The 22,060-nt window shown below is 47.5% G+C and overlaps 1 protein-coding gene across 4 annotated transcripts in view; it reads right to left on the bottom strand.

The window, feature by feature from the left end:
• TBC1D19 (TBC1 domain family member 19) overlaps positions 1-22,060 on the bottom strand; it is a 503,848-nt gene that overhangs the window by 390,738 nt on the left and 91,050 nt on the right. For 3 of the 4 annotated variants that reach the window (XM_063922181.1, XM_063922190.1, XM_063922171.1), the window contains exon 2: positions 2,020-2,092. In XM_063922181.1, the coding sequence (XP_063778251.1) occupies positions 2,020-2,092 (73 nt within the window). Of the gene's footprint in view, positions 1-618; positions 701-2,019; positions 2,097-22,060 lie in introns of those variants that run through there. The other variant, XM_063922199.1, reaches the window with a different exon arrangement.

Raw genomic sequence — 22,060 nt, 5'->3', positions numbered from 1 at the left:
GTCGGCGGCGCGGCTCCGGTGACCCATCCAGGCTGTACCTGTGATCGTCCCTCTGGAGCTAGTGTCCAGTAGCCTAAGAAGCCAATCCATCCTGCACGCAGGTGAGTTCACTTCGGCTCCCCTAAGTCCCTCGTTGCAGTGAGCCTGTTGCCAGCAGGACTCACTGAAAATAAAAAACCTAATAAAACTTTTACTCTAAGCAGCTCTTTAGGAGAGCCACCTAGATTGCACCCTTCTCGGCCGGGCACAAAAACCTAACTGAGGCTTGGAGGAGGGTCATAGGGGGAGGAGCCAGTGCACACCACCTGATCCTAAAGCTTTTACTTTTGTGCCCTGTCTCCTGCGGAGCCGCTATTCCCCATGGTCCTGACGGAGTCCCCAGCATCCACTTAGGACGTCAGAGAAATCTTTTTAGTGAAATAAACTGTCTTTTGTACATGACTGTCCCATAAAGGAGTGGCCAGATAATGCCTCTTAGTCCAGCACCCCTTCAGCAGGAATTACTGAATCAGCGTTAACAGAGAGAAGAAGATCAACATATCGGTAGTCGTTATTGGAATGTCATCATTATTCAACGAAAACTGGTGAGATGTCTCATGTATGCTTTGCCCGGCATACCAAGTAGTGCACTCCGTTATCAGCTCTACCAAGTGGTGGTCACAAAATACAAGAGACCATAGTCCAAAATTCCACAGATCGCCTGTAAATGGAAACGGCTTTCAGAATCACTGATGCTAATAAATGACTGGACAGTGCTCTCTCAGGATTTAGCTGTAAAGCTTATTGGATGAATTTATATATGATTTATAGTCTAATAAAGCTTCCCACCATTGACTTAAGGTCTGTCACGGTGTCTGATCCCACTGTGGGCTATGATCGCAGATGGCACAGATACGGAATGTACTTATAGTTTTTGTAACTTCTAACTTTGAGATACTTTGTATCTTTTTATATGAATCTTGCTTGTCAGTATTAGAATTACTCTTCTACATAAATTCCCATAGACTTCACAGTCGTATGAGGAGCTGGCAGCAGCAGTGGGCGTTCCTATTAGGTCGGCTTCTTTGTGGTTGCTGTGGGACAGTCGGCTGCGTGGAGCTCTGTTCTGGCAGCGAACGGGGGACATCAGTGAAAGTTTGCATGAGGCACGACCGTGCCACTAAAAGCCCACCTTCTTGTGGTAAAATCCCAGCAGGCAAGTGGTTAACAGTTATTGGGGCAGATGTATTAACCCTGGAGAAGGGATAAAGAAGTGATAAAATGGTGATAAGTGCAAGGTGATAATGCACCAGTCAATCAGCTTCAATATGTAAATTGACAGTTAGGAGCTGATTGGCTGGTGCGTTATCACCTTGCACTTATCACCGCTTTATCCCTTCTCCAGGCTTAATACATCTGCCCCAATAACTGTTAACCACTTGCCTGCTGGGATTTTACCACAAGAAGGTGGGCTTTTAGTGGCACGGTCGTGTCTCATGCAAACTTTCACTGATGTCCCCCGTTCGCTGCCAGAACAGCACCATTATTTGTTAGCTTGGACAAATACAGTACTATTAGAATAGATGGTTATGGGGGTGGTCTTCAGGTTGCCGAATGTTGGGATCCCGGCGCACAGTATACCAGCGCCGGAATCCCGACATCCGGCATACCGACAGATATTCTCCCTCCTGGGGGTCCACGACCCCCCTGGAGGGAGAATAAAAAGCATGGTGCGCGTAGCGCACCACCGTGCCCGAAGCGTGGCGAGCCCGCAAGGGGCTCATTTGCGCTTGCCACGCTGTCGGTATGCCGGCGGTCGGGCTCCCGGCGCCGGTATGCTGGTCGCCGGGAGCCCGGCCGCCGGCATACCATACTACACCCGGTTATGGAACATAATGCAGGCCATCTAATATAACCGCGGTTCAGCACAATCAGCTTTGTCCTGGTGCGTGATTAATAGCTTTAACTTCAGTTAAACTCCAGACAAATAATTTCACAACAGTCACAATCATTAGCTATGGTGTAAGCAGCACAACACACCTGATGCCTTCAGATACTCTTTGATATCTTCCTTAAGTGTCTCCAATGTAATATCTGGATTGAGCAGACATCCCTGTAAAAGTGAGAGAGCAATAAATAGAAATGGCAACTAAAGTTGTGTAATCAGTGTTAAGGCCCATACACACTAGCCCATTTTGAACTGAAAGTAGCTCACTTTTGGTGTTTTAAGCTAAATTGAGCTCAAACTTGGCCAGTGTGTATGGCCGGGCGACGAGCGCTAATGCGCGCTCCCGCATCATCGCTGGCCACTGCCGTCTGTCGGACTGTTTGAACAGCCGAGTTAAGCACTTTCCACAGTCTACTACTGTGGAAAGTGCTTCACCCCCCGTGAACATCGCTGGGCCGGGTGAAAATCTCTCAGTGTGTATGCAATGAGCTATTCTCCTGCCAGCGATGATCATATCATCGCTGTGCATACACGCTGGCCAAAAACGCCCAGTGTGTATGCACAATTATTTTGTGACAAAGAGAATTGTGTCAATCATACTGTTACACCTCTTCTTAAATAACAGAACAATTGATAATTAATAAAATCTTCAAGGACATACATCTATTTCACAATAGAATAGCTAATAGCAGCTTTACTACAGCAAATTGGGTTATTGCTTCATACAAATGATGCACCCCTGTAGCCCCAAAGGACACTCTTCTGCAGCCTAAGCGAAGCAAGACTATTGAACTGCTGCATTTCTCTCCCAGCTTCCGTGTTCCCTTGTATTTGTGCACCATTACTGTACAGTAATGAGTACTATCTCCCAGAAACGCTAACTATACAAGATCATTCATGCCTGGCTTAATAAGTGACAAGAAAACGTTTTCTCATATAAAATATGAAAGTTTGCTTTCAATTTCTTCACTTGAAGAATAAATAGTCTAGAATGTTGGCTAGGCAGTTGGATGCGGTTAGATTTCCAAAATGTATGTGTCACCAGACAGTGTACATGACAACATTTGTAATACTCTAAGGTGTGGTTCATTAGGTCGACATACATTGGGTCGACCAAGTTTGGTCGACATGCATTAGGTCGACGTGCTATGTTGACATCAGTTTAACTTTTTTTGGTGTACTTTTCTTCGAAAAATGACAGTGAACCCCAATTAGTGCACCGTGACCCCTCGCTTCGCTCGCCATGCTTCAGGCATGGTGCCTCGCTGCGCTCAGCACAGGTTACTGTTCCCAATTGTAGTCCACGTGGATCGTTAAGTATGAAAAAGGTCAAAAAATGAAAAGTAAAAAAAATTGTGAAAAACTCATGTCAACCTTTTTCCATGTCGACCTAGTACTTGTGGACCTAATGACATTGTCAACCAAACGTGGTCGACACAATGTGTCGACCTAGCTCATGTCAACCTAATGACCGCCATCCATCTTCTATATAGAAGTCATTTATGTAATACCTTGTGCAAGACAGCAGGAGAGGCCCAATTCCTCTATTCCCTCAGGTTTAAAAGATCAGCCTCTGATGTGTAAACTATTGCACAATGAGTTTATTTTACAGTATCTCCGTTCATCAGAGACTGTTCTAGATCTACTAAGTGAAACATCACTGATACACCCTGAAACATGTTCTTCCTGCAACTAATCCAGTTTCCAGAGGTTAACTTCAGTAAAGCATTTGGAAATGTATTTTTTTCTAATAGGTCAGAAGAATTTATAAACACGCCCTTAAGACTTTAGAGATGCTCTCTCTTCTGTAAAACAGTGCACGGTCCAGAAATCCCAAAATCCTTTCAAATCCCTCCTCCGCCTACCTCTTCAGAAAACAGGAGACAGGGGGGTTATGCAGAGTTGTTAGCAAACCAAAAAAAGCACACGAATGGGCAAAACCATGTTGCACTGCAGGTGGGGCGGATATAACATGTGCAGAGAGAGTTAGATTTGGGTGGGGTGTGTTCAAACTGAAATCTAAATTGCAGTGTAAAAATAAAGCAGCCATTATTTACAGTACCATGCACAGGAACAATATAACCCACCCAGATCTCTCTCTGCACATGTTACATCTGTCCCACCTGCAGTGCAACTTGGTTGTGTCCAATTGCTATTTTGGTTTGCTAACAACTCTGAATAACCCCCCCCAAATAAATAAATAAATAAATGCTGTATTTACGCACATAGCTGCACGCCAAGGGGGCGCTGTTGGTTGCACTTGTTAATCATCTGTTTTAATTACTTTCACATGTAGCTTCCCCCTCATTTTGAAAACCCAGCATCTCCAGACCGCCCTCGTCTCCCTCCTCTACCCCTTCTGTCGCTAATACCTATAGAACATTCATAAACTTTGCAGATCTTTGTTAATCAGTCACACTGTCCTTTATTACATTTCAAGATGCTGACATACCCGGGACTTGAACCCATCACCTGTGGCACTGCAGTCAGACACTATTCATTGAGCCATATAAAAACGTGGAAAGGGGAATCATAGCCTGGTCTTTCTTTGGGAACAATTTTGTCATGCCCCTTCCCCACGAGGGCACGCACCTTACGTCACTATTGGAAAAATAGGGTTGGGGCAATTCTCTTTCTGGCACAGGGCATCAAAAAAATCTAGTTATGGCTCTGCTCTCACCAATCATTAACATGCAATGTCTTTGCCCATCTCCATCCATTCTTGCTACTCGTTTTCTGTAAGCATGAACATATTTCCTTTAATGCCGTACTTGAACCTCCATTCACACTACAGTACTTAGTAGAAAAATACTTCAAATTAGGCAACATAACACTAAATGTTAAATCAGAAAATTCTGTACACCATATTTATTCTTTGAGTGATGAGTTTCATCACTTTCTAAGTTGCTTCACTCTCCAAGGTTGAGCAGTTTTCCCGCCAGGCTCGTATTTCAATTTGAGCTCTACGGTCTCTCATCTCCCTCTCTCTGTTGATACTTTCAATGGACCAAAAAGGGTCCATCGCACTCAGCATGACTGAATCATCTCTATGGACTTACAGATATATCTTTCCTCATCTACCCTCCATAAATAATGAGTCACGGCATACATGGTGCGTAGGAGCCACCAATTCCCGTTCAGAGCATCTTTTTTTTTATCCATACATGTACCTTATTAGCAGCACTATGCTAATAAGACACACAAGAAGACTCCGCTGATTAAAATAATATGCGGCATGACTATATTCTGTGCGACTGCAGCTGTTTCTGTATACGAAATACTACGCTACAGTGTCATTGGAAAACATAGCATTTCATATGCAGATACAGCTGCAGACGCACACAGAATATACACATGCTGCATATCATTTTAATCAGTGTAGTCTGCATGTGCATCTTATTCTCATAGTGATGCTAATAAGAAATTTTTAATACGCTCTGCATTATTAAACATGCTCAGGGCTAGGCGGGGCTAGATGGGCTGCTTAATGTGACTGCAGCAATGAAGAGGGAGGACACATTTGTATATTTACTCCTGCAACAATTTCCCTCTTTCTGATACGTCCTAGAGGATGCTGGGATCCACTTCATGACCATGAGGTATAGACGGTTCCGCAGGAGCCATGGGCACTCTTAAGACTTTTCAATGGGTGTGAACTGGCTCCTCCCTCTATGCCCCTCCTCCAGACCTCAGTTTTAGAAATGTGCCCAGGCAGACTGGATGCACTCTGAGGAACTCTACTGAGTTTCTCTGAAAAGACTTATGTTAGGTTTTTTATTTTCAGGGAGAACTGCTGGCAACAGTCTCCCTGCTTCGTGGGACTGAGGGGGCAGAAGTAGAAACCAACTTCCTGAAGAGTTTCATGGCTCTGCTACTGGCTGACAGGACACCATTAGCTCCTGAAGGGAACTGAACGCTAGCCGTGTCTAGATGCTCACTCCCACAGCACGCCGTCACCCCCCTCACAGAGCCAGAAGTCAGAAGACAGGTGAGTGTAAGAAGACAGATCTTCAATCAAGTAAAGTGACGGCTGAGGTACCGCGCGGCTGGCGGGAGCGCAGCGCACCATTGCTGTCCACACATACACAGGCACTGCAGGGTGCTGGGGGGGGGGCGTCCTGGGCAGCAAATAACCTCGTAAACTGGATAAAAGGGGGCATAAGATGCCAAGGCACAGCCCTACCCCCGCCAGTATAAATATTAGGTGAAAAATCTCTGAGGAGAAACGCGCCATTGCGGGGGCAGCCAGCACACTGTTCAGAGCCATTTTCTCTCATTCACAGACTGCAGAGAAGACGCTGGTCCTCCTCCACTTCTGAACAAGTATCTGGGTGAAAAAAGGGGGGGCCTGGGTGCTAAATCACATTGTTCATAATATCATAGCACTTAGAGGTTTCTGTGTACGGAGTACGCGACACAGGGATTTTGTCTCTGTGTACGAAGTACGCGGCACAGGATTTTTTCTTTGGCGCTGGGTTGTGAACTGGCTGCTCCTAAACTGTGTCCCTCTGACAGATTTTACTGTGGGTCTGTCCCCTATAAGTCCCAGTGTGTCTGTGAGAGTATGTTGTACACGCGTGTGACATGTCTGAGGCAGGGAGTTCCGCCCCAGAGGAAGGCATTTTAGGGACACAGAGTTGTAATGTGGTGGCGCTGCCGGCACACCAAGAGCCTGCATGGGTGAAAGAAATACGTGATAGTATGCATCATATCAATAGGAGATTAGATAAGTCTGAATCTCATGCTGAGTGCTGGAGAAAATCTGTGGAAGATGTGATTTTTCAGGGCTCTGTTCTTCCATCCTCTGGGTCACATAAGAAACCATTTGCGAATATTGTGAATACTGATACCGACACAGGCACTGATTCTTGTGTTGACGATAGTGACTCCAGAGAAATAGATCATAAATTGGCAAAAAATACACAATATATGATTGTAGCTATAAAGGGAAGTGCTGGAAGTCACGGAAGCCACTCCTGTACCTCAGAAGGCTTATTTCTATAAAGAAAATAAATCCAAGGTAACCTTCCCTCCTTCCCACGAGCTTAATACTCTCTTTGAAGGGATGTGGGTGAATCCCGAAAATAAATTACGTATTCCCAAGAGAATTCAGATAGCTTATCCTTTCCCGGTGGAGGACAGGAAAAAATGGGAGGACACCCCCCGTGTTAGACGGTGCACTGTCCAGGTTCACAAAGAAGGTAATTCTCCTTGCACCTGGCACGGCTTCACTAAAAGAGCCGGCTGACCGTAAGATGGAAACTACATTGAAATCCATTTATGTTGCCAATGGTACGCTGCTCAGGCCCACTATTGCTTGCGCGTGGGTGAGTCGCCCTATTGAAAAATGGTCAGAAAGCGTGTCATCAGAAATTGACACGATTGATAAAGATGAGATACTCCTTAAGTTAGGGAATATCAAAGATGCTGCCGCTAGAAGCGAAGAAAGATATTGGACTCTTGAGTTCACAAGCCGCTACCATGGCAGTATCGGCTCGGCGGGCGTTGTGGATTCGCCAATGGAACGTAGATGCAGATTCCAAAAGAAATATGGAGGCTCTCCCATATAAAGGTGAGGCCTTATTTGGTGATGGACTGGATGCGTTAATCTCAGCGGCTACCGCAGGTAAGTCGACATTTTTGCCCTCTGCACCTGCAAAAAAGACATATCACCCACACATGCAGTCCTTTCGGCCCAATAAATACAAAAAAGCAAGAGGTTCCCCCTTCTTTGCAGGAAGGGGAAGGGGAAAGGGAAAGGGAAAGAAGTCCGCAGCGACTTCAAGTTCCCAGGAGCAGAAGTCTACCTCTACTTCTGCCAAATCTTCAGCATGACGCTGGGGTTTCTTTGCGGGAGGCCGCTCGGGTGGGGGCACGTCTCAAACTGTTCAGCCAAGGTTGGATTCTGTCTGGCCTGGATCCCTGGGTGTTGCAAATAGTGTCCCAGGGATACAAGCTGGAGTTTCAAGACGTTCCCCCATGCCGATTTTTCAAATCGACCTTGCCAGCTTCTCTTCCGGAAAGGGAAGCAGTAACAGCGGCAATCCAAAAATTATGTCAGGATCAGGTCATAGTCCTGGTACCTTTGTCACAACAAGGAGAAGGGTTTTATTCAAACCTTTTTGTAGTTCCGAAGCCGGACAGCTCGGTCAGACCGATCCTAAACCTAAAAAATCTGAATCTCTACTTGAAACGATTCAAGTTCAAAATGGAATCACTGAGGGCAGTGATTTCCAGTCTGGAGGAGGGGGACTACATGGTGTCTGTAGACATAAAGGATGCTAGCCTGCATGTTCCCATTTATCCTCCTCACCAGGCTTATCCGAGATTCGTGGTTCAGGATTGCCATTACCAATTCCAAACGTTACCTTTCGGTCTCTCCACGGCGCCGAGGGTATTCACCAAGGTGATGGCGGAGATGATGATTCTCCTGCGTCAAAAAGGAGTCAATATAATTCCTTATCTAGACGATCTCCTGATAAAGGCGAGATCCAGGGGGCAGTTGTTACAAAACATCACACTCTCCCCGTCGATACTCCAACAACACGGTTGGATCATAAATTATCTAAAGGCACAGCTGGAACCGACAACAAGATTGTCTTTTCTCGGGATGATTCTGGACGCAGAAGTTCAGAGATTTTTTTCTTCCGGTAGAAAAGGCTCTGGAAATCCAGAAAATGGTAAAACAAATATTGAAACCATCAAGTATATCGATCCATCAGTGCATTCAGTTGTTGAGGAAGATGGTGGCGGACTAAGAGGCCATACAGTTTGGCAGGTTCCATGCCAGAGTATTCCAGTGGGAACTGTTGGACAAGTGGTCAGGATCACACCTTCACATGCACCGGAAGATAATCCTGTCGTCAAAAGCCAGGATTTCACTCCTGTGGTGGCTACACAGTTCTCACCTACTAGAGGGACGCAGGTTCGGGATTCAGGACTGGCTCCTGGTAACCACGGATGCAAGTCTCCGAGGCTGGGGAGCTGTCACTCAGGGAAAGTGGTCAAGTCAGGAAGCCTGCGTTCACATAAACGTGCTGGAATTGAGAGCCATTTACAATGGCCTTCAACAAGCGGTACATCTTCTTCAAGATCATCCCGTGCAGATCCAGTCGGACAATGTAACAGCAGTCACATACATAAACAGGCAGGGCGGAACGAAAAGCAGAGCGGCAATGGCAGAGGTGACAAAGATCCTCCTCTGGGCAGAAAGACATGTAAAGGCTCTGTCGGCAATTTTCATTCCGGGAGTAGACAACTGGGAAGCAGACTTCCTCAGCAGACACAATCTCCATCCAGGAGAGTGGGGCCTCCACCAAGAAGTCTTCACAGAGGTGACAAGTCTTTGGGGAGTTCCTCAAGTAGACATGATGGCATCTCGTCTCAACAAGAAGCTTCAGATATATTGTTCCAGGTCAAGAGACCCTCAAGCAATAGCAGTGGATGCGCTGGTGGCCCAGTGGGTGCTCCGGTCGGTGTATGTCTTCCCTCCACTTCCGCTGATCCCAAAATTGCTCAGGATCATAAGAAGAACAAGAGTTCGAGCAATCTTCATTGCCCCAGACTGGCCAAGGAGGGCTTGGTACCCAGATCTTCAGGAGTTGCTCATAGAAGATCCTCGGCCTCTTCCTCTTCGCGAGGACTTGCTGCAGCAGGGGCTATGCGTGTATCAAGACTTACCACGGCTACGTTTGACGGCATGGCTGTTGAGCGCCGGATCCTAGCCCGAAATGGTATTCCCAAGGAAGTCATCCCCACCCTTATTCAAGCCAGGAAAGGAGTAACGTCTAAACATTACCACCATATTTGGAGAAAATATGTGTCTTGGTGTGAATCCAAGAAGGATCCTACGGAAGAGTTTGAGTTGGGACGTTTTCTCCATTTTCTGCAGGCTGGTGTGGAGGCGGGCCTCCGATTGGGATCAATCAAGGTCCAAATTTCGGCCTTGTCAGTGTTCTTCCAAAAACAATTGGCCTCTCTTCCAGAGGTTCAGACCTTTGTGAAAGGGGTTCTGCACATCCATCCTCCATTTGTGCCTCCAGTGGCACCATGGGACCTTAACGTGGTGTTGTAGTTCCTTCAATCAGATTGGTTTGAGCCTCTACAAGAGATAGAGTTGAAGTTTCTCACGTGATGCTTTTGGCATTGGCATCCGCACGGCGGGTGTCTGAACTGGGGGCCTTGTCTCACAAGAGCCCTTACCTGATCTTCCATGAAGATAGGGCAGAGTTAAGAACTCGTTAACAATTTCTTCCAAAGGTGGTTTCGTCCTTCCACATAAACCAACCTATTGTGGTGCCAGTGGCTATTGACACTTTAACTGAGTCAAAGTCTTGATGTGGTCAGAGCTTTGAAAATTTATGTCGCAAGAACAGCTGGAATACGGAAAAACAGAGTCTTTGTTTGTCCTGTATGCTCCCAACAAGATTGGGTATCCTGCTTCCAAGCAGACTATTGCGAGTTGGATCAGATGTACGATTCAGCACGCTCATACTACGGCTGGATTGCCGTTACCGACGTTGGTGAAGGCCCATTCCACTAGGAAGGTGGGCTCATCCTGGGCGGCTGCCCGGGGGGTCTCGGCATTGCAACTTTGCCGAGCAGCTACTTGGTCGGGATCAAACACATTTGCAAAATTCTACCAGTTTGACACCTTGGCCGATGAAGACCTCAAGTTCGGTCAATCGGTGCTGCAGGGTCATCCGCACTCACCAGCCCGTACTGGAGCTTTGGTTTAAACCACATGGTCATGAAGTGGACCCCAGCATCCTCTAGGACGTATGAGAAAAGGATTTACCGGTAGGTATCAAAAATAAGATTTTACTTACCGATAAATCTATTTCTCGGAGTCCGTAGTGGATGCTGGGGTTCCTGAAAGGACCATGGGGAATAGCGGCTCCGCAGGAGACAGGGCACAAAAAGTAAAGCTTTTCCAGATCAGGTGGTGTGCACTGGCTCCTCCCCCTATGACCCTCCTCCAGACTCCAGTTAGGTACTGTGCCCGGACGAGCGTACACAATAAGGGAGGATTTTGAATCCCGGGTAAGACTCATACCAGCCACACCAATCACACCGTACAACTTGTGATCTAAACCCAGTTAACAGTATGATAACAGCGGAGCCTCTGAAAGATGGCTTCCTTCAACAATAACCCGAAGTAGTTAACAATAACTATGTACAATTATTGCAGATAATCCGCACTTGGGATGGGCGCCCAGCATCCACTACGGACTCCGAGAAATAGATTTATCGGTAAGTAAAATCTTATTTTCTCTATCGTCCTAGTGGATGCTGGGGTTCCTGAAAGGACCATGGGGATTATACCAAAGCTCCCAAACGGGCGGGAGAGTGCGGATGACTCTGCAGCACCGAATGAGAGAACTCCAGGTCCTCCCTAGCCAGAGTATCAAATTTGTAAAATTTTACAAACGTGTTCTCCCCTGACCACGTAGCTGCTCGGCAGAGTTGTAATGCCGAGACCCCTCGGGCAGCCGCCCAAGATGAGCCCACCTTCCTTGTGGAGTGGGCCTTTACAGATTTAGGCTGTGGCAGGCCTGCCACAGAATGTGCAAGTTGGATTGTGCTACAGATCCAACGAGCAATCGTCTGCTTAGACGCAGGAGCACCCATCTTGTTGGGTGCATACAATATAAACAACGAGTCAGATTTTCTGACTCCAGCTGTCCTTGCAATATATATTTTTAATGCTCTGACAACGTCCAGTAACTTGGAGTCCTCCAAGTCACTTGTAGCCGCAGGCACTACAATAGGCTGGTTCAGATGAAATGCTGACACCACCTTAGGGAGAAAATGCGGACGAGTCCGCAGTTCTGCCCTGTCCGAATGGAAAATCAGATATGGGCTTTTGTAAGATAAAGCTGCCAGTTCTGACACTCTCCTGGCCGAAGCCAGGGCTAGAAGCATGGACACTTTCCATGTGAGATATTTCAAATCCACCTTTTTTAGTGGTTCAAACCAATGAGATTTTAGAAATTCCAAAACCACATTGAGATCCCACGGTGCCACTGGAGGCACCACAGGCGGCTGTATATGCAGCACTCCCTTAACAAAGGTCTGGACTTCAGGGACTGAAGCCAATTCTTTTTGAAAGAAAATCGACAGGGCCGAAATTTGAACCTTAATAGATCCCAATTTGAGACCCATAGACAATCCTGATTGCAGGAAATGTAGGAATCGACCCAGTTGAAATTCCTCCGTCGGAGCACTCCGATCTTCGCACCACGCAACATATTTTCGCCAAATTCGGTGATAATGTTGCACGGTTACTTCCTTCCTCGCTTTAATCAAAGTAGGAATGACTTCTTCCGGCATGCCTTTTTCCTTTAGGATCCGGCGTTCAACCGCCATGCCGTCAAACGCAGCCGCGGTAAGTCTTGAAACAGACAGGGACCCTGCTGAAGCAAGTCCCTCCTTAGAGGTAGAGGCCACGGATCTTCCGTGATCATCTCTTGAAGTTCCGGGTACCAAGTCCTTCTTGGCCAATCCGGAACCACTAGTATCGTTCTCACGCCTCTTTGCCGTATAATTCTCAATACTTTTGGTATGAGAGGCAGAGGAGGAAACACATACACCGACTGGTACACCCAAGGCGTTACCAGCGCGTCCACAGCTATTGCCTGCGGATCTCTTGACCTGGCGCAATACCTGTCCAGTTTTTTGTTGAGGCGAGACGCCATCATGTCCACCATCGGTCTTTCCCAACGGGTTACCAGCATGTGGAAGACTTCTGGATGAAGTCCCCACTCTCCCGGGTGAAGATCGTGTCTGCTGAGGAAGTCTGCTTCCCAGTTGTCCACTCCCGGGATGAACACTGCTGACAGTGCTATCACATGATTCTCTGCCCAGCGAAGAATCCTTGCAGCTTCTGCCATTGCACTCCTGCTTCTTGTGCCGCCCTGTCTGTTCACATGGGCGACTGCCGTGATGTTGTCCGACTGGATCAACACCGGTTTTCCTTGAAGCAGAGGTTCTGCCTGGCTTAGAGCATTGTATATTGCTCTTAGTTCCAATATGTTTATGTGAAGAGACGTTTCCAGGCTCGTCCATACTCCCTGGAAGTTTCTTCCTTGTGTGACTGCTCCCCAGCCTCTCAGGCTGGCGTCCGTGGTCACCAGGATCCAATCCTGTATGCCGAATCTGCGGCCCTCCAATAGATGAGGACTCTGCAACCACCACAGAAGAGACACCCTTGTCCTTGGAGACAGGGTTATCCGTAGGTGCATCTGAAGATGCGACCCTGACCATTTGTCCAACAGATCCCTTTGGAAAATTCTTGCGTGGAATCTGCCGAATGGAATTGCTTCGTAAGAAGCCACCATTTTTCCCAGGACTCTTGTGCATTGATGTACAGACACCTTTCCTGGTTTTAGGAGGTTCCTGACAAGCTCGGATAACTCCTTGGCTTTTTCCTCCGGGAGAAAAACCTTTTTCTGAACCGTGTCCAGAATCATCCCTAGGAACAGCAGACGAGTTGTCGGCATTAACTGGGATTTTGGAATATTCAGAATCCACCCGTGCTGTTTTAGCACTTCTTGAGACAGTGCTAATCCCATCTCTAGCTGTTCTCTGGACCTTGCCCTTATTAGGAGATCGTCCAAGTATGGGATAATTAATACGCCTTTTCTTCGAAGAAGAATCATCATCTCGGCCATTACCTTTGTAAAGACCCGAGGTGCCGTGGACAATCCGAACGGCAGCGTCTGAAACTGATAGTGACAGTTTTGTACAACGAACCTGAGGTACCCCTGGTGTGAGGGGTAAATTGGAACGTGGAGATACGCATCCTTGATGTCCAAGGATACCATAAAGTCCCCCTCTTCCAGGTTCGCTATCACTGCTCTGAGTGACTCCATCTTGAACTTGAACTTCTTTATGTACAGGTTCAAGGACTTCAGATTTAGAATAGGCCTTACCGAGCCATCCGGCTTCGGTACCACAAAAAGAGTGGAATAATACCCCTTCCCTTGTTGTAGAAGAGGTACCTTGACTATCACCTGCTGAGAGTACAGCTTGTGAATGGCTTCCAAAACCGTCTCCCTTTCGGAGGGGGACGTTGGTAAAGCAGACTTCAGGAAACGGCGAGGTGGATCTGTCTCTAATTCCAACCTGTACCCCTGAGATATTATCTGCAGGATCCAGGGATCTACTTGCGAGTGAGCCCACTGCGCGCTGTAATTTTTGAGACGACCCCCCACCGTCCCCGAGTCCGCTTGAGAAGCCCCAGCGTCATGCTGAGGCTTTTGTAGAAGCCGGGGAGGGCTTCTGTTCCTGGGAAGGAGCTGCCTGTTGCTGTCTCTTCCCTCGACCTCTGCCTCGTGGCAGATATGAATAGCCCTTTGCTCTCTTATTTTTAAAGGAACGAAAGGGCTGCGGTTGAAAGGTCGGTGCCTTTTTCTGTTGGGGAGTGACTTGAGGTAGAAAGGTGGATTTCCCGGCTGTAGCCGTGGCCACCAAATCTGATAGACCGACTCCAAATAACTCCTCCCCTTTATACTGCAAAACTTCCATATGCCGTTTTGAGTCCGCATCGCCTGTCCACTGTCGCGTCCATAAAGTTCTTCTGGCCGAAATGGACATAGCACTTACCCGTGATGCCAGTGTGCAGATATCCCTCTGTGCATCACGCATATAAAGAAATGCATCCTTTATTTGTTCTAACGACAGTAAAATATTGTCCCTGTCCAGGGTATCAATATTTTCAATCAGGGACTCTGACCAAACTACCCCAGCACTGCACATCCAGGCAGTCGCTATAGCTGGTCGTAGTATAACACCTGCATGTGTGTATATACTTTTTTGGATATTTTCCATCCTCCTATCTGATGGATCTTTAAGTGCGGCCGTCTCAGGAGAGGGTAACGCCACTTGTTTAGATAAGCGTGTTAGCGCCTTGTCCACCCTAGGAGGTGTTTCCCAGCGCTCCCTAACCTCTGGCGGGAAAGGGTATAATGCCAATAATTTCTTTGAAATTATCAGCTTTTTATCAGGGGCAACCCACGCTTCATTACACACGTCATTTAATTCTTCTGATTCAGGAAAAACTATAGGTAGTTTTTTCACACCCCACATAATACCCTGTTTAGTGGTACCTGTAGTATCAGCTAAATGTAACGCCTCCTTCATTGCCAAAATCATATAACGTGTGGCCCTACTGGAAAATACGGTTGATTCGTCACCGTCACCACTGGAGTCATCGCCTGTGTCTGGGTCTGTGTCGACCGACTGAGGCAAAGGGCGTTTCACAGCCCCTGACGGTGTTTGAGTCGCCTGGACAGGCACTAATTGATTGTCCGGCCGTCTCATGTCGTCAAACGACTGCTTTAGCGTGTTGACACTATCCCGTAGTTCCATAAATAAAGGCATCCATTCTGGTGTCGACTCCCTAGGGGGTGACATCCTCATATTTGGCAATTGCTCCGCCTCCACGCCAATATCGTCCTCATACATGTCGACACACACGTACCGACACACAGCAGACACACAGGGAATGCTCCTAACGAAGACAGGACCCACTAGCCCTTTGGGGAGACAGAGGGAGAGTTTGCCAGCACACACCAAAAGCGCTATATATATATATATCAGGGATAGCCTTATAATAAGTGCTCCCTTATAGCTGCTTTGTTATATCAAATTATCGCCATAAATTTGCCCCCCCTCTCTGTTTTACCCTGTTTCTGTAGTGCAGTGCAGGGGAGAGACTTGGGAGCCGTCCTGACCAGCGGAGCTGTGAGAGGAAATGGCGCCGTGTGCTGAGGAGATAGGCCCCGCCCCTTTTCTGGCGGGCTCGTCTCCCGCTATTTAGAGAAATCAGGCAGGGGTTAAATATCTCCATATAGCCTCTGGGGGCTATATGTGAGGTATTTTTAGCCTTTATATAGGTTACATTTGCCTCCCAGGGCGCCCCCCTCCCAGCGCCCTGCACCCTCAGTGACTGCCGTGTGAAGTGTGCTGAGAGGAAAATGGCGCACAGCTGCAGTGCTGTGCGCTACCTTTAGAAGACTGCAGGAGTCTTCAGCCGCCGATTCTGGACCTCTTCTGACTTCAGCATCTGCAAGGGGGCCGGCGGCGCGGCTCCGGTGACCATCCAGGCTGTACCTGTGATCGTCCCTCTGGAGCTTGATGTCCAGTAGCCAAGAAGCCAATCCATCCTGCACGCAGGTGAGTTGACTCCTTCTCCCCTCAGTCCCTCGCTGCAGTGATCCTGTTGCCAGCAGGAATCACTGTAAAATAAAAAACCTAGCTAAACTTTTTCTAAGCAGCTCTTTAGGAGAGCCACCTAGATTGCACCCTTCTCGGCCGGGCACAAAAATCTAACTGGAGTCTGGAGGAGGGTCATAGGGGGAGGAGCCAGTGCACACCACCTGATCTGGAAAAGCTTTACTTTTTGTGCCCTGTCTCCTGCGGAGCCGCTATTCCCCATGGTCCTTTCAGGAACCCCAGCATCCACTAGGACGATAGAGAAATCCTGTTTTTGTGTTCCCTTGCAAACTATAGTTCATAGGTTAGGTTTAGACACCACCAGGGAGGTTAGGGTGCAAGGAGGAGGGGGGGTTAGGGTTGGGCTATGGGGAGGGGCGGTTAGGTTTAGGCACCACCAGGGAAGGGATAGGGTGGTAGGGTAAGTAATGGCCCATACACACTGTGCAATATCGTTCACAATCTGAACGATATTGTTCGGTCCTAAATGATATTGCATAATGTGTATGCATGATCCAACGCACGATGCGCGCTCCCGCGGGTAGCATGCAACATCAAACGTCGTACTGCATGCAGTCTTGATGAGGAAATATTGTGTGGTTTTAAACTCCAGTGATGACTGTTTCTAGACATCATTTGCAGTGTGTACACACGATCCAATCTGATATGTTATCTTGGCCCTCATTCCGAGTTGATCGGTCGCAAGGCGAATTTAGCAGAGTTACACACGCTAAGCCGCCGCCTACTGGGAGTGAATCTTAGCTTCTTAAAATTGCGACCGATGTATTCGCAATAATGCGATTACTAACTACTTAGCAGTTTCAGAGTAGCTCCAGACTTACTCTGCCTGTGCGATCATTTCAGTGCTTGTCGTTCCTGGTTGACGTCACAAACACACCCAGCGTTCGCCCAGGCACTCCCACCGTTTCTCCGGCCACTCCTGCGTTTTTTCCGGAAACGGTAGCGTTTTCAGCCACACGCCCCTGAAACGCCGTGTTTCCGCCCAGTAACACCCATTTCCTGTCAATCACATTACGATCGCCGGAGCGAAGAAAAAGCCGTGAGTAAAAATACTTTCTTCATAGTAAAGTTACTTGGCGCAGTCGCAGTGCGAACATTGCGCATGCGTACTAAGCGGATTTTCACTGCGATGCGATGAAAAATACCGAGCGAACAACTCGGAATGAGGGCCTTTATACAATATCATACGATAATGTGTACATAGCATAAGAAGGGGGTTTAAGAAGAACCAAACATTATACTGAAAATAATTAGGTCTTGTCTAGAATAAAAATACTCTTTTTCCAATGATGCTACTTCACAAGCAGACCAGGCTATACAGCTATAGTAATGCAGAGCAAACTGTGCAGGAACAATGGCTGTAGGTGTGGCTATGCCCAATAGCGTCAGTTGTTTAATTGAAGTAACAATGATAAATTACGTGTTCCTGGTTACATTAACGTCTAAACATTAAATGTGAATATTATACTATGTTGTCATTTATAACATGATACAGAACAAGGAATCTTATCAGAACATAGAACAGGAACTGAAATATGACATAAAACAGAGAATAACAAAATCTTCCAAACACTGATATGGCAATGTCAAAATGTATTAATGGTTAGTGAAATGAAGTGAGAAAGTTGTGGATTCACTGATGCCGTTTGGACTGGAAATAGATACCTGAAATAGTTTTTTTTTAATAAATGAAAGCATTTAATAATAATGATAATAATCCTCCAGTAACAAGTCTCTTCCTGTAAACAAACAAAATAAATGTAAAATCTGAGAATCACCAAGTTACATGTAAAAAAAAAAAAAAGAGTAAACAAATCATATAACGTTACTATAAACTGAAATTAATATTTTTGCAATTCTATCTATGCACTTACAGTCAGTAAAAAAATAAAGCATTATCTTGCACCACCAAGATAAAAAGGCATGGGAAATACTTACTCATTAAACAAATAGTCTAATAAAATGGAAACTAGCTAACGAGGTAAGAGATGGTGTCACGCATTAGAGGAAAAAAATGCCATCATATTGTGATTAGGAAAATTATTAATGGCTATTTTTAGGATGGATATATAAGCCAGAGAAGAAAGAATCATTAAGCATGGTTCATTCTCTGGCATTCATAATGAAACAGAAAATAACACACACACACACACACACACACACACACAAAATAATAGGATTTTAATTACCTACCGGTAAATCATTTTCTCGTAGTCCATAGAGGATGCTGGGGTCCATATTAGTACCATGGAGTATAGACGGGTCCACCAGGAGCCATTGGCACTTTAAGAGTTTAATAGTGTGGGCTGGCTCCTCCCTCTATGCCCCTCCTACCAGACTCCGCTTAGAAACTGTGCCAGAGGAGACGACATACTTCGAGAGAAGGAAAAACACAGATAGTGGCGGGATTCATACCAGCTCACACAACAAAGGCAAATCTGGCCAACATGCCGGAAAACTCAGCAACAGCTGAAACAGTAAAGAACGCAGAACTTACCTAGGAACCAGGCAGTACTGAACCAAACAACCACTGCAGGATAAAGAAGCGCTTGCCGTGCGCCCAGCATCCTCTACGGACTACAAGAAAAGGATTTACGGGTAGGTAATAAAAATCCTATTTTCTCTTACGTCCTAGAGGATACTGGGGTCCATATTAGTACCATGGGGATGTACCAAAGCTCCCAGAACGGGAGGGAGAGCGCGCAGGCTCCTGCAGAACTGCTTGACCAAACTTGAGGTCATCAGAGGCCAAAGTATCAAACTTGTAAAACTTAGCAAACGTGTTCGATCCTGACCAAGTAGCTGTTCGGCAAAGCTGTACAGCCGAGACACCCTGACGTAGAATATGCATGCTGGATGGTGAACCTGATCCAGCGGGAAATCGACTGCTTAGAAGCAGGGGTGTAGTAGGGTATGCCGGCAGCCGGGCTCCCAGCGACCAGCCTACCAGCGCCCGAATCCCGACCGCCAGCATACAGATAGCTGGGCAAGCGCAAATAAGCCCCTTACGGGCTCGCTGCGCTCGCCACGCTGCGGGCACGGTGGCGCGCTATGCTATCTATTCTCCCTCCAGGGAGGGCGAGGACCCCCAAGAGGGAGAAAAGATGTCGGTATGCCGGCGGTCGGGATTCCGGCGCCGGTATGCTGGTCGTTGGGAGCCCGGCCGCCTGCAAACAGAAGACCACCCTAGAAGCAGGACACCCAATTTTCTTGGGATCATAGAGGACAAACAGAGAGCCAGATGCCGTCCTCTTCACATAAATCTTCAAAGCCCTCACAACATCCAAGACCTTTGAAGCAATTGAGGAGTCAGTAGCCACTGGCACAACAATAGGATGGTTGATATGAAAAGTCGACACAACCTTAGGAAGGAACTGCTGACGAGTCCCGAGTTCCGCCCTATCTTCATGGAAGACCAGATAGGGACTTTTACAGGACAAAGCCCCCCAATTCCAACACACGTCAAGCCGAAGCGTAGGCCAACAAAGTTACCACCTTCCACGTGAGAAACTGGATTTCAGCCTCCTGTAGAGGCTCAAACCAATCCGATTGCAGGAACTGCAACACCACATCAAGATCCCAGGGTGCCGTTGGCGCCACAAAGGGAGGCTGGATGTGCAGAACCCCTTTCAAAAAGGTCTGAACCTCAGGGAGGACAGCCATTTTTTTCTGGAAGAAAATGGACAAAGCTGAGATCTGGACCTTGATGGAGCCCAATCTCAGGCCCCTATAAACACCTGTTTGCAGGAAAAGGCGAAAGCGTCCAAGTTGAAACTCCACCGCAGGAAATTTCTTGGATTCACACCAAGACACATATTTTTTCCAAATTCGATGGTAATGTTTAGACATTACCCCCTTCCTAGCCTGTATCAGGGTAGGAATAACCTCGCTCGGAATACCCTTCCGAGCTAAAATCTGGCGCTCAACCACCATGCCGTCAAACGTAGCCGTGGTAAGTCTTCATAAGCAAACGGCCCCTGCAGTAGAAGATCCTCCCAAAAAGGTAGGGGCCTTGGATCTTCCAGCAGATCCGCGTACCAAGCCCTCCTTGGCCAGTCTGGAGCAATGAGGATTGCCAGAACTTTTGTTCTTTTTACAAGTTGTAGAATTCTTGGAATTAGAGGAAGTGGAGGGAATACATACACTGACGTGAACACCCACGGCGTTACTAGTGCGTCCACCGCCACTGCCTGTGGGTCCCTCGACCTGGAACAGTACCTCCGCAGCTTCTTGTTGAGGCTGGAGGCCATCATATCTATGTGAGGAACTCCCCACCAACCGGTTACCTCCTCGAACACCTCCGGGTGGAGGCCCCACTCTCCTGGATGGAGATCGTGTCTGCTGAGGAAGTCTGCTTCCCAGTTGTCTACTCCCGGAATGAAGATTACGGACATCGCTACAGCATGCCTTTATGCACAGAGGAGGATGTTTGTCACCTCTGACATTGCAGCCCTGCTCTTCGTTCCGCCTTGTCAGTTTATGTAGGCCACTGTGGTCCCGTTGTCCGACTGCACCTGAACAGCCCGATCCTGTAGTAGGTGGGCTGCTTGAAGAAGGCCATTGTATACGGCTCTTAGCACCAGGATGTTTATCGGAAGAAGGGACTCCTGACTCGACCACCTTCCTTGGAAGGTTTCCCCTTGAGCGACTGCTCCCCAACCTCTTAGACTTGCATCCGTGGTTAGAAGGATCCAGTCCAGAACTCCGAACCTTCGGCCCTCCAGAAGATGTGGTAGTTGTAGCCACCAGAGGGGCGAAATCCTGGCTTTCGGAGACAGACGTATCCTCTGGTGCATGTGTAGGTGAGATCCCGACCACTGGTCCAAGAGATCCAGTTGAAAGGAGCGAGCATGAAACTTCTGTACTGCAGAGTCTCGTAGGAGGCAACCATTTTCCCCAGAAGGCGGATGCACTGATGAACCGACACTCTGGCAGGCTTCAAGACATCCCGAACCATGGTTTGAATCACCAACGCTTTTCTCCACCGGTAGAAACACCCTCTGCACCTCCGTGTCGAGGATTATACCCAGGAAAGACAGCCTCCTTGTCGGCTCCAGATGAGACTTTGGAAGGTTCAGAATCCAACCATGCTTCTTGAGCAGATGCGTCGTGAGAGCAATGGATCTTAACAACTTATCCTTGGACGATGCCTTGATCAGCAGAACGTCCAGATACGGAATTATGTTCACCCCCTGCTTGCGGAGGAGAACCATCATCTCTGCCATCACCTTGGTGAAGACCCTCGGTGCCATGGAGAGACCGAACGGTAGTGCCTGAAACGGATAGTGATCGTCTAACAGTGCAAACCTGAGATAAGCCCGATGCGGCGACCAAATGGGAATGTACGCATCCTTGATGTCCAGGGACACCAGGAACATCCCCTCAGACAGCCCTGAAATGACAGCTCTCAGAGATTCCATCTTGAATTTGAAGTCCCTGAGATAAGGGTTCAAAGATTTCAAGTTCAGAATTGGCCTAACTGAACCATCCGGCCTCGGAATAACAAAAAGGTTCGAATAGTAACCTCTGGTCAACTGATGATGTGGAACTGAAACAATGACCTCGGATACTATCAATTTTCGGATAGCGTCCAGTAGAATAGCTCTGTCTGCCGGCAAGCCTGATTTGAAGAATCTGTGAGGTGGGAGAGTTTGAAACTCCAGCCTGTACCCCCGGGACACAATATCCTGTATCCAGGGGTCCAGGCCAGACGACACCCAGACGTGGCTGAAATCCTGGAGTCTTGCTCCCACCTGACCTTCCTCCAGGCTTTGCGGTCCCCTGTCATGCTGAGGACTTTGAGGTACCAGAAGTAGGTCCTGGGAACCTGCGGGAGCAGGCCTTTTGGATCTGGCACGACCACCTCTAAAGAAGGTGTGAGAGGGCTTGTTCTTT

The sequence above is a fragment of the Pseudophryne corroboree genome, chromosome 1 (genome assembly GCF_028390025.1).
Source record: "Pseudophryne corroboree isolate aPseCor3 chromosome 1, aPseCor3.hap2, whole genome shotgun sequence".
Lineage (NCBI taxonomy): Eukaryota > Metazoa > Chordata > Amphibia > Anura > Myobatrachidae > Pseudophryne > Pseudophryne corroboree.
The sequence above is the reverse complement of the archived record's forward strand: the minus strand, read 5'-3'. Positions and strand labels throughout refer to the sequence as shown.